This window comes from Ips typographus, linkage group LG3 (genome assembly GCF_016097725.1).
Source record: "Ips typographus isolate SLU linkage group LG3, UJ_Ityp_2.0, whole genome shotgun sequence".
NCBI lineage: Eukaryota > Metazoa > Arthropoda > Insecta > Coleoptera > Curculionidae > Ips > Ips typographus.
The window spans coordinates 7,019,579-7,031,864 of NC_138424.1; the positions used below are offsets into that span (position 1 = coordinate 7,019,579).

The 12,286-nt window shown below is 34.6% G+C and overlaps 1 protein-coding gene and 1 long non-coding RNA gene across 2 annotated transcripts in view; both read right to left on the minus strand.

The window, feature by feature from the left end:
* The window catches only part of Lim1 (LIM homeobox 1), a 60,512-nt gene that overhangs the window by 3,385 nt on the left and 44,841 nt on the right, over nt 1–12,286 (minus strand). Inside the window, exon 5 of the mRNA XM_081975396.1 lies at nt 9,972–10,223. Within this exon, the coding sequence (XP_081831522.1) occupies nt 9,972–10,223 (252 nt within the window). The remainder of the gene's footprint in view (nt 1–9,971; nt 10,224–12,286) is intronic.
* On the minus strand, nt 335–2,886 carry LOC145726349 (uncharacterized). Its single transcript, XR_014177567.1, has 2 exons — nt 793–2,886; nt 335–408 (listed from the first exon to the last, which is right to left on the minus strand). It is a non-coding gene; the product is annotated as an uncharacterized LOC145726349 (long non-coding RNA).

Genomic DNA, 12,286 nt, shown 5'->3' on the forward strand with positions numbered 1-12,286 from the left:
TGAGAAGGTAAAACGCTGTAGCTTTACCTTCTTTTTTTGCTTTTCCAGATGACACTGACAAAATAGTCATCATCTGGTTTTCTGTAACTACAACAATTCCTTGAATCCAATTAAAATTTATTACTAGTATTCCTTAAGTTTTCTTCAGAATTGTTTATTTTGTGTGCCTAGTTAAAACTGAATGGAATCAATCTACCTGATATGTTTTGCACTATATTTCTTCTCTAGGAAATTTATACATCAGTAAATACTAGAGAAATATACACACAACTGAAGAGAGAGGCCAGAAACATCGGACTCGAAATAAATACACAAAAGACAAAAACACTAACCCAGGCAAGAACAAGAGGAAACGAAAACTACCCCAGAGTAGAGGATAACGTGGATGCTGTCCAGAGCTTTACATATCTAGGTGTTGAACTCAACACGAGAGGATCAGAGGAATCGGAGATACAACATCGAATAATATCGGCAAACTTCGCTCTGTCCCATATATTTCGCTCCAAAATCATACACAGCAAATCAAAAATCAGGATATACAAAACCATCATCAGACCGATACTATGCTATGGATGGGAGATATGGGTCATGACAAAGAACTCACAGAATAAACTGGAGGTGTTTGAAAGAAGAATACTAAGACGGATCTTCGGGCCACTAAATGAAAATGAGATATGGAGAAGATGATATAATCATGAAATCTACCAACTTTTCAAGGTGGCACCTATCTCAGAATTCGTCAGACTACAGAGGCTACGATGGACAGGCCACGTAGTAAGAATGCCGGATAACAGGCTACCAAAAAGGGCCCTCAATAGTAGGATGCAGGGCAGAAGACCAAAAGGGAGACCACAGAAAAGATGGGAGGATGGAGTGACAGAAGTCGCGCAGAACTTGATAGGTGTCAGAACCTGGAGGAGAGCGGCGTTGGATCGACAGTGTTGAAGGCGGAAGATAGAGGAGGCCAATGCTCAATTTCGGCTGTAGCGCCATTGGAGAGAGAAATACTGAAATAATTTCAGTCTCTATGGGTAAAAACGTTAACTTAACAAATCTTCTCTTCTCTTCCTTAACAAATCTTCTGGAGAGAGAATTTTTGTTTGTTCTTTTTGAAAAATTTTGTTTTGATGCTGCTTCTTGTGTGAATGGTAAGTTAAATACTATTTTTATGCACTACATTTCTTTTGGCATCACCCAGTACCGTTTTATCACACTTTGGCTAGATGCACTAGATGAAGAAGGTTTAAAAGCAATACTTATTTTAAACGATTAATAATTTCTTGACATACTAAATTTGATATTGTTGATTTACTGGTTTATATCATAACATATTTCAAATTAGCCATTATGGTCTGAAAATATAATACCGTGTGCTTCTTTTCAATTATGCTGTTTTGTCTTGGGTTAACAAAAGCAGGTATAAAGGAACAAAAACCAAACAAATCGTCTCTGAATAAAATTGTTAATGGGCCGATTATTTTTCGCACAATAAAAACAATATATCACTATGCAAGGCATGGTGAATTTTAGCGCCGACCGCGGGCATTATTAATAATATTTTCGAAACGAGGACCGTGTCGGACAGGCCAAAGGCCGAGGGGTGGTTTCGTGGAGTCCCACCGTTCTTGTGGGGCCCCGGGGGGTCTTTGTGATGCCGACAAGTCTGGGGCCGACGGTGCGCCAACGTCTCGTTCTCGTATATATTATAGTTGGGCCCCACCGACACGAAACCCTTTTGTTGCTTCTCGGCTAACAATCACCAAATTAGTCCGATTTTAGTTTTTTTTTGGTTTAATTCCGTATCCTAGGACTGTCACATTGATTGATAGCTTAATTATCCACACCTCTAAACGCTCTTTGCATTTCAACTCGCTCGTGTCGCCTGTCGCGACCTGTTTCGAGCCTGGCCATCATCAGACCGAGGGAAGTTGATTAGTGTAGGATTTCGAGCGAATCCAGGCGCAGCCTGGAAATTTGCTGTGACGGCGACAACTGTCTGTCTATCAACATTTCTGGAGAGTCTAAATTGAATTTTTAAATTCACAAAAAAAAGTTAAAAAACAAACACAAGTGACAACGCTGCGAGGTACCGAGCCAAGGCTCCACTTCACGGGGATTAGCATCATGGGAACCCATTCCACCTCGGCGGGTCGTAAACAACTCAATATCACCGTAAAACTGACCCAGCGGTCCTTTTCCACATATATAAATATTATTTTTAATATGTGTTTTACGGCTTTATAAATATTTTATATATTCAGGTGTTAAGATTTTTGTATCGACGGTATTTTATAGTCGGACGGCTTTGAGCGGCCTTAAAAATACATAAACGTCAAATTTTATTTGAATGATGCTGGACGGCTGGTTTTTAGGTCGTCATACATGGTGGTCCCACATCATTAGCTCCTTCCATACGTTAGTATATTTGCCTTTTTAAGATCCAGGTGATGAACGAAACTCAGCGGAAATCAACTATCCAAATTGTCCAAACCTCCACCAAATTAGAACTAAATAATCATTTATAAAAAAAAGAAAAAAATGTTTTCATGTCACTCTGTATACGGCAGTTCTTCGAAGTCGTAAACCGAGTTTTACGGCTGTTCTAGAAATCTGAGGATGAACGTAAATCCTCTGAAACGTCCCGGCTTTTATACGGTACCAACTTATGATGACAACTTGGTCTGCTCAACATGGCGCCCCAAACAACACTTGCATTCCATTTGTTTTGGTGATTTGAGCCACAAATCAGTTTCTTAACAGTAATTTTTACTTCTTCCAAAATACAGGGTGTCCCATTATAAATTACTAGATATTGATATTTTACCTAAATCCGTAAATAGTGGCTCATACAGTATATTTTGATTCTAGGATAGTTTAGTTCAAAGAAACACTCTATAGAATATGTATTGCTCCATTTTATTACTTTTATAAACGTGTTAATATGTTAAATATTTCAATTTAATTAAAAAAGTTATATTTTAAATAATTAAGTATCTCAAAAACTCGTATAGCATTACAATAAAGTAATAGTTTCTGGACATTTCCAACCATATATTGATATGCAGTGTGTTCTATTCCTAAATCCAATTCCTCCAATTTCTTTCTGAAAAACACCAATGGGAAAGAGACCACTGTTTTAAGGTCACGTGACCTAATAAAAAAATATAAATTTTAGTTGCAATTTGAAATTATCCACTTTAAAAATTCCAATTTTGGAGAGGTAAGAAGATTTCTGTAACTATCTTCCGAGTCACTCTGTATGCAGTTTCAGTGGGAATTTTACCTTTCAAAGTGCAGATTAGTTGTCTTTGAGGTGTTTTCAATCGTTCCTCTTCCTACAACTTTTGACGTAAATTTACGAATATATTGAGTAAAATCCATTTTAAGGATCAAAAATCATATATTTGCCTCATAGTTAATTTTGAATGTGAATGTTTCAGTCGTTTTTTAGAATCACTACTGCATACAACCACTAAAAAATTCAGTTTGTCTCCTCTTTCCAGTGGTGTGCTTTAACCTAAATTTAGTTGTACAGGGTAACTAAAAAAAGTGGAAAATCAAACAAAAAGAAAATAAACAAAATGCAGTTTCAGTTAGAATTTTACTGTTCAAAGTGCAGATTTGCTTTCTTTGAGGTGTTTTGAGCCACTTTAGTTCTTACGCCTTTTGACGTGTCTCTACTAGTTTGGGAAATATTGAGGGAAACACATTTTGAGAACCAGAAACTGCATTTGCCTCAAAACTTTTACATAGTCGTAAGGTGTAAATCCACTCAAAAAATACGTTTTTTCTCCTTTTTCCTGTGGTGTGCTCTAACATAAATTTAGTTGTACAGGGTGACCAAAAAAAGTCGAAATTTAGTGGGAAAATCCTGAGGTTTTGCCTTACACCTTTTGACTTATCTATACTAGTTTGAAATAAGCATTTTTAAGGACCAGAACTGCATTTGTCCTTCAAAATTTTGACTGTAAATAACTCAGCCATTTTTTAGAGTTACTACTGCATAAAACCACTCAAAAAACTCAATAAAGATTACAATAAAATCAAAAGACGTCCTGTACACATTTAAAAACTCTTTGTTCAAAAAACTTGTACACATGTGACGTTTTACCCAACTGGACTAACCTCCATACTTTATAACTAAGCGATCTGGTAATTAATCAAAAACGTATACCTACTAAAATATTTTGCTTGTCCGTATCTCAAAAACGGCAAATAAATCAAGGTCCGCCCCCACACCTGGAATCTCGACTATTTCGAAATTATCATTCTCCGGGGGTAATTAACCCACCCCGTAATTAAAACACTGCCATTTGCGGTTTGTGTGACCCCCCTCGTATATAATAAATCTGTAGTCTTCTTTAAAACTGGGAAGAATGAAGAAGAATTTCCGTAACCTATAATTAGGGCTAAGAGCCACGTTGACGTTATTAATGAAGATGGGTCCATAAACTGACACTTGGTTGGTTCTTCTAGGAATTACAGCAAGTTTGAATGCCATAAATAACATTTTTGGGGTACAAACTTCCCTTGTACAACCTCAATTTGCTCACCCTAAAGTGTATTTGGCATGAACAAGTGCATCAACTACTTACTCGGATAGTTACCCTAATTTTCCTATTTTCTGCAGCCACATGTCATATGAAATCATAATTTGCCTCGTATAACACTGTTGTACAGTATGACACAAAATTTTCCCTTCTTATTCAAGTTATTTTTGTAATTTCAGCTTCAGAGGTAGTTCAAATTATTGCGTGAAATGTTTGAACAGGGTGGCACCACATTAAGGACTATAATGACATAATTAGTAGTGAAGAAAATTGCGAAAGTGTGAATTTTTGTCACTGACTGTACAACAACCCTTATTCAAAAGGCAATTTTTCGGTGCACAAACTGTCGATTCATCGATGAAATATAGCTGCCCACTTGCTACAGTTACACTACAATAGGGTTATTGTTCCGCGTTAACCCCTGTATAGGTTGGCAACCCTGTGGGCGGATCTGGCCGTATGTCGTGGGTTTTTGTCCCTTTTAACCACCCCCCGCTAAACGTTAAAGAATCACCAACAAGGGAGTAAAAAAGTTAATTTGAGGTTGAGTTTGGGGTATTTTACTATAAATATGTCAAAGCTTCATGCAAATCAGGAATAATAATGAAGGCAAAAGAGGGATAGTCGTGATAAGTCATTTTTGTTTAAAAATCCGAAAGTGTTGAATATTTGATTCGTTTGGTGTTGTTCCAAAGAGTTTTCTTAGGTTTAGAGTATAATTCAATGCAAACTTTTTACTAGAAATCGACCAAAAGTAATGTAGATAAGTCAAACCATACTCTAACAGTCTAGCAGATGATCTTTATAAAACAGTAATGTACCTGTCATACTTTGACAGTTAAGACTTATTCAATAATTATTATAATTGTTTTGTCAAAGATTAGTAGTAATTAATTTTCTCATCAACAAATACAAAAAGCTCGGTTAATTTAATTAATATAATATGACAAAATATGTAGAATAAAATACGTCTAATAAATTAATCTTCTAAAAAAAATTACAACCACATAAAAAAAAAACAAAGGGGATGTTTAGTGACAATAAAAAATTGACTAAAAAGATAGGGAAAGGCCCTTTCAAAGATATAATTGTAACAGATGTGAAGACTGATCTGTATGAAATTTACGAGTATTGGGGTTGTTTGGTGACTAACAAGGTTCTTATAAATGATGGTTAGGGATACTTTTGTTAATATTTACAGTTTAATTACGCTATCGCTAACAATTTATTATTATAAAAAATCTGTGATCTGTATATTACATTCCTAAAGGCAAAACGTTTGATTTTAATACAGATGCAATTTACCGCACCAATCTATCTTCTTACTATGCTGGCAATATTGAAAGTCTCCTTTAATAATGTTAATTTCCTCTTGAGAAGAGATCATTTTGATAAAAGCTGAAGTTAAACAAGTATAATTGTGACACCATATCAAATTTTTCTGCTAGTAATAAATTTATAACTTCCTCGGTCAGTATAAGACAAATGAACTTAGAAAGCAGTGGTTATCTTCCTGAAATTTTTTTGTATAACAAATCCAATAAATTCCGTTAATGATTGGAAAATCTATTATAAGCTTTGGCCAGTTAAAGAGCAAGTAACGCAAGGAATACACAATTTACCGGTAGATTGTCAATATTTGCCAAAAACCACAAGATTTGAAATTATTAGCTTTTTCGACTTTTAGTGTCTTTTTTGGACCACCGTGCTTGAATTGATTATCGGTTTTTTATTGCTAAAATACAAACGTTGTCATTCATGCATGATATAACAGTGCTTAATTTTTGAGTAGAACGGATTTTGAAGATGGTCAAGTTCTTGCTAGTTTAACAGTGGAGTATTGTACTTTTATTAGTTAACTACAAAAAATCGAGTAGAGGAAAACTTGTCTGAGATAGTAATAATAATTATAACAAATGTAAGGTAAAGCTAGATTATAGTTAAAATGTACAGTTTTCAAAACCATTGTTTAATGGAATTGATTGTTTTCCTAAAAAACATCTAACCTAATCTAAAGTATTTTATTCATAATCAATCAAAAGAATTAACTAAAAAACAAACGTACATAGAAAAAGTGAATAACATCAAACATACTAAAAAGAGAAAAATATTTGATAAATTATTAATACTGTTTTTGAACACACTTTTTAATTACTCTTGTCACTTTTCTGATGCTTTAAAAAGTTATGGCACAACATTATCCGCTGTTTTCTAATGAATGGCATCTTTTAAACATAACCTTACGCGAAACACAAAAAAGATAATCCATTGGAACTCCTTAAAGGCATATTACAAATAAAATAACATAACATACTAGATACATGTGGTACATAAGCTCTGTTCAGTGACTTCTGACTGTTGTGTCACATCTCTAATCTCATTTCATTAGACAAAGATCAAATAAGAATGTGTTTTATAACGTGATAGTACCAGTTATTGTTAGTTTGACAGTTAAAGGCCTCCAGGACTGAAAGTTCCTTAGACCTCTAAGTGCCACTGAGAACCTCTAAAAACTGCCAGAGGACTCGTGTTTTAAACCTTCCTATAACTGTTTTAAATTGCCAGAAGCCTCTAAGACCATTTCGAAAGTTCTATAGACCTTTAAATACCACTGAGAACCTTCTAAAAATTGCCAGAGCACTCTACAAGTGTCTTAAACCTTCTCAGAATTGTTTTAAGTTTCCAGGGGCCTCTAGGACCATTTTGAAAGTTCTGTAGACCTTTAAATACTACTGAGAACCTTCTAAAAATTGCCAGAGCACTCTACAAGTGTCTTAAACCTTCTCAGAATTGTTTTAATTTGCCAGAGGCCTCTAGGACCATTTTGAAAGTTCTATAGATCTTTAAATACTACTAAGAACCTTCTAAAAATTGCCAGAGCACTCTACAAGTGTCTTAAACCTTCTCAGAATTGTTTTAATTTGCCAGAGGCCTCTAGGACCATTTTGCAAGTTCTATAGACCTTTAAATACTATTGAGAACCCTCTAAAAAGTATCGGAGCCATCTACAAGTGTCTTAAACCTTCTCAGAATTGTTTTAATTTGCCAGAGGCCTCTAGGACCATTTTGAATGTTCTATAGACCTTTAAATACTACAGAGAACCTTCTAAAAATTGCCAGAGCACTCTACAAGTGTCTTAAACCTTCTCAGAATTGTTTTAAGTTTCCAGGGGCCTCTAGGACCATTTTGAAAGTTCTGTAGACCTTTAAATACTACTGAGAACCTTCTAAAAATTGCCAGAGCACTCTACAAGTGTCTTAAACCTTCTCAGAATTGTTTTAATTTGCCAGAGGCCTCTAGGACCATTTTGAATGTTCTATAGACCTTTAAATACTACAGAGAACCTTCTAAAAATTGCCAGAGCACTCTACAAGTGTCTTAAACCTTCTCAGAATTGTTTTAATTTGCCAGAGGCCTCTAGGACCATTTTGAAAGTTCTATAGATCTTTAAATACTACTAAGAACCTTCTAAAAATTGCCAGAGCACTCTACAAGTGTCTTAAACCTTCTCAGAATTGTTTTAAGTTTCCAGGGGCCTCTAGGACCATTTTGAAAGTTCTGTAGACCTTTAAATACTACTGAGAACCTTCTAAAAATTGCCAGAGCACTCTACAAGTGTCTTAAACCTTCTCAGAATTGTTTTAATTTGCCAGAGGCCTCTAGGACCATTTTGAATGTTCTATAGACCTTTAAATACTACAGAGAACCTTCTAAAAATTGCCAGAGCACTCTACAAGTGTCTTAAACCTTCTCAGAATTGTTTTAAGTTTCCAGGGGCCTCTAGGACCATTTTGAAAGTTCTGTAGACCTTTAAATACTACTGAGAACCTTCTAAAAATTGCCAGAGCACTCTACAAGTGTCTTAAACCTTCTCAGAATTGTTTTAATTTGCCAGAGGCCTCTAGGACCATTTTGAATGTTCTATAGACCTTTAAATACTACAGAGAACCTTCTAAAAATTGCCAGAGCACTCTACAAGTGTCCTAAACCTTCTCAGAAGAGTTCTAATTTGCCAGAGGCCTCTAGGACGCATTTGAAAAGTTCTATAAACCTTTAAATACTATTGAGAACCTTCTAAAAATTGCCAGAGCACTCTACAAGTGTCTTAAACCTTCTCAGAATTGTTTTAATTTGCCAGAGGCCTCTAGGACCATTTTGAAAGTTCCATAGACCTTTAAATACTACTGAGAACCTTCTAAAAATTTCCAGAGCACTCTACAAGTGTCTTAAACCTTCTCAGAATTGTTTTAATTTGCCAGAGACCTCTAGGACCATTTTCAAAGTTCTATAGACCTTTAAATACTATTGAGAACCTTCTTAAAAGAGCCAGAAACATATTTTTCTTTTTATCACGCCGTCTCCTGAAGAAGGTTGGCGATCCAAATGGTGGATACTAGTAGAATCCTCTACTAGTGTCTTAAAGTTTCCCATAACTATTTAAAATTACCAGAGACCTCTTCTAGTTTTTAGCTAATTTACTTTATTTATAAAAATGTCATCTATGGATATGCGGATGTTATATTCAAAACAGTTGGAGCACTTCAAATCTGTTTCAAAATTAAAATGATCTTTAAAGTAGGTAGATAGGCCCTTTAGATTAACGCAAAGGTCATTTCAGGAGATTGAAGATGTTAATAAAATCAAAATTATTTGTTAGTGGCCATAAAAGATGGCCTCAAATGATTGCTAACCCACTCAAAAAGCAATACTTTTTGTTGATACTGAACTTTTATCATAAAAGTGACTGAATTGTTAAAGAATACTGCTTTTAATGCAGTTTAGCAATAAAAGTTACAAGAACAAACATTAATTAGCACTTAGTAGTTTGAAAATATTGCTTAAACCACAAGTTTATTAACTTCTTCACCATAGTTTTTCATCCTTGAACATTTGTTTAAATTTATTCAGGACCACCGGGCTTGAATCGATTAACGTTTTTACACTTTACCTTTACCATCCATATAATTTAGGATTCATGAAATAATTCAACTAAAGTTGATAATTTTAACAGTGTTTTACACTGTTTGACTATCAGTTTTTTAAAGACTAATTTTCAAACTGTTAGGTTAGGTTAGATGGAAATAGTCTTTCTTGAATATGCAAGAGCAAATTCCTAATTGAGACTTTCTTCTCTACTTATTGCTGGGGTATTCCTTCCAATTATCCCCCCTAAATTTGTTAACGCACTTCACAAACAAACTCATTTCCGACTGTTATTCAAAACACCCTCTTAGTAGCAGAAACCACTCGTCGAACTTCAATAAATAAGTAAACACGATCGTGTCAAGCACAAAAATTAACGACCCTGCAATCATCACGGTCCACTTGAGGCCGCCTTGCATCTGACTGGCTCCCCCTTTTTAGGGGAGAGCTAATTTATCACCCCCCACCCACCCTCAACAAGAAATTTGCTGACTTACCTGTATTACCCTCATGGGTAAACCGGTTTCCTTGGCCAGTTGTTCTCTGATGTGTCTGGTGGGTTTGGGTGTTTGCGAAAAGGCATTTTTCAGGATTTCGAGCTGTTTGGCTTTGATCGTCGTTCGAGGTCCGCGACGTTTTGACCCCGCGCTACTATCATCAGGACTTTTGTTTTCCGTCTGCGAATCTCGGGTTTCTGGGTCGCCGTCCAGGGAATTCTGGTCTTCTGAGTCGTTTTCCGTTTTTGGGTCCTAAATTGGAATTTTAAAAATACAGTACAAAACATCAAAAAGATTGAGTTCACTTATAGCTGTAGAATAGATTTTCTCTGGTTAATTAGTATCTCAGAAACTGTTATCAAGATGATAACAATAACTCATCCGTGGTTTCTGATGGTGTAAAGTTAGAGGAGCGAGCCGAAGGAGAGCGTCAGTGTGTTATTAATAAACATCCATCAGGTGAGCGGTGTAATTTTAAATGTATTGCACCTGTCAGTCATGGTGTTTTATTAATGACCCCCGAACATTCCCCCCGCTTTTGTTTATTTATTTTTTCCGCTCCTTTTTTTTATTACAGTCAATTAGGAACGGGAATTAATCCAGCGAAGTCTGAATGAAGAATCTCCGCTTCTAATACGCGATGTAAACAGTAATTAGTCTTATAGTGTACTAATGTGAGTTTTTTTTCTTTTTCTTGGTGTAACACAAAAAAATTAGATCAATGAAAACAAGTTGAGATAGACAGAGAAGTTTCTTGATTAGGAACTTACATTTCTTAACTAGAATTCACTTGATGTTCATAATTTGACAAACCTTTCGCTAATGAATTGTTTTTCTTAAAAATCACAAAAATAGAAAATACAGGGTGGTCCAGTTTTAGATGTGAATAATTTACCATTCGATAGCCCATCAAAAAAATAAGTTAACATACCCTATATCATTTTCCTGAAAAATGCTTCCCAAGGAAAATCGGTTTCTTGTCATGACTGTCAGACCGCTGGAGCAATAATGGTTTTCATTTTTCTGCCTTATTCCTCATTGGATATTTTGCAAAAATTTCAGTTTTTTTTTACTTTATTTGTTCAATTTGACAAATAAAGTATCTCTTATAAAATTCTGATTTGAAACTTCGTTTACGAAATAATTGAGTTATTACGTTCAAAGGCCCAAAACCAACTCAACCCAACTTAAAAATTGTCTTGAAAATGGTGAAAATTGACTTAAGAAGCTTAAAAAATGTCTTTGTAGCCAGTTTTCCTAGTTTCCAGACAAATTGAAAGACTTTAGTTTTGAAAATTGACTTAGAAACCAGTAAATTTACTTTGAAACGGTGAAAATTGACTTGAGAGGCTTCAACATTGTATTTGTAACCAGTTTTCAGACAAATTGAAAGACTAGCTTTCACAATTGACTTGGAAACTATGAAAATTGACTTGAGAGGCTTAAAAACTCTCTTTCAGTGAGTCGTTATAGTTTTCAGATAAGTTAAAAACTTTAGTAGTGAAAATTGACTTGTAGCCATGAAAAACTACTTTATCGAGAATTTTTTACTACAAATTCATACATTTCAACCTTGAAAATTCTTGGACCCCAAAAAGTGACTCTAAACCAATGAAAAGTGACATCAAAGGCTTAAAATTTGCATTTGAAGTAAGTTTTCATAATTTGAAAATACATTTCAATATTTTAGTCTTGAAAATAGTCTTAAATACAGGATATTGACATTAGATTTATGAAAATTGACTTGAAGACTAACTTTTCAAGTTTTTTACTTTGTTTTTCAATTTTTTAGAACTCTGGACTATTTTTAAGGCTTAAAAACTGCTTTCAGCTTAGAAAATCAAGTTTTATATTATATTTTTTTCATAGGCTTAAAAATGCCATTTCACGCTTTGTCAGTATTAAATTGACTGCTAGACGCTTCACTGTACTTTAAGACTGAAAAATCGAATTTTAAACTATTTTTGATAGTAAAAGTTAAGTTTCAGACTCTTCATTGATGAAAGCAAACAATTTTGGCATTAAATGCTGCGATATTAGTCTTGAACACTAATTTTTAGAATTAAAATAGTTCGAAAATTCGGATTGTTACCAGCGTTTAAATGAATAAAAAAAAATTGATTGAATGATCAGTTTTACACTACTTATAGCCTAAAAAATTGAACGCCAGTAAACATTAGTCCAAAAATCCTGTTTTTTGACTATTTTCAGTGTCAAAAATTAACTCGTAAACCTCACAGATGACCAGATTTGAATCCTTTTGAACCATTTTAAAGTTAAACTTGTTTTTTGATGGGCTACGCTGTATATGAAAC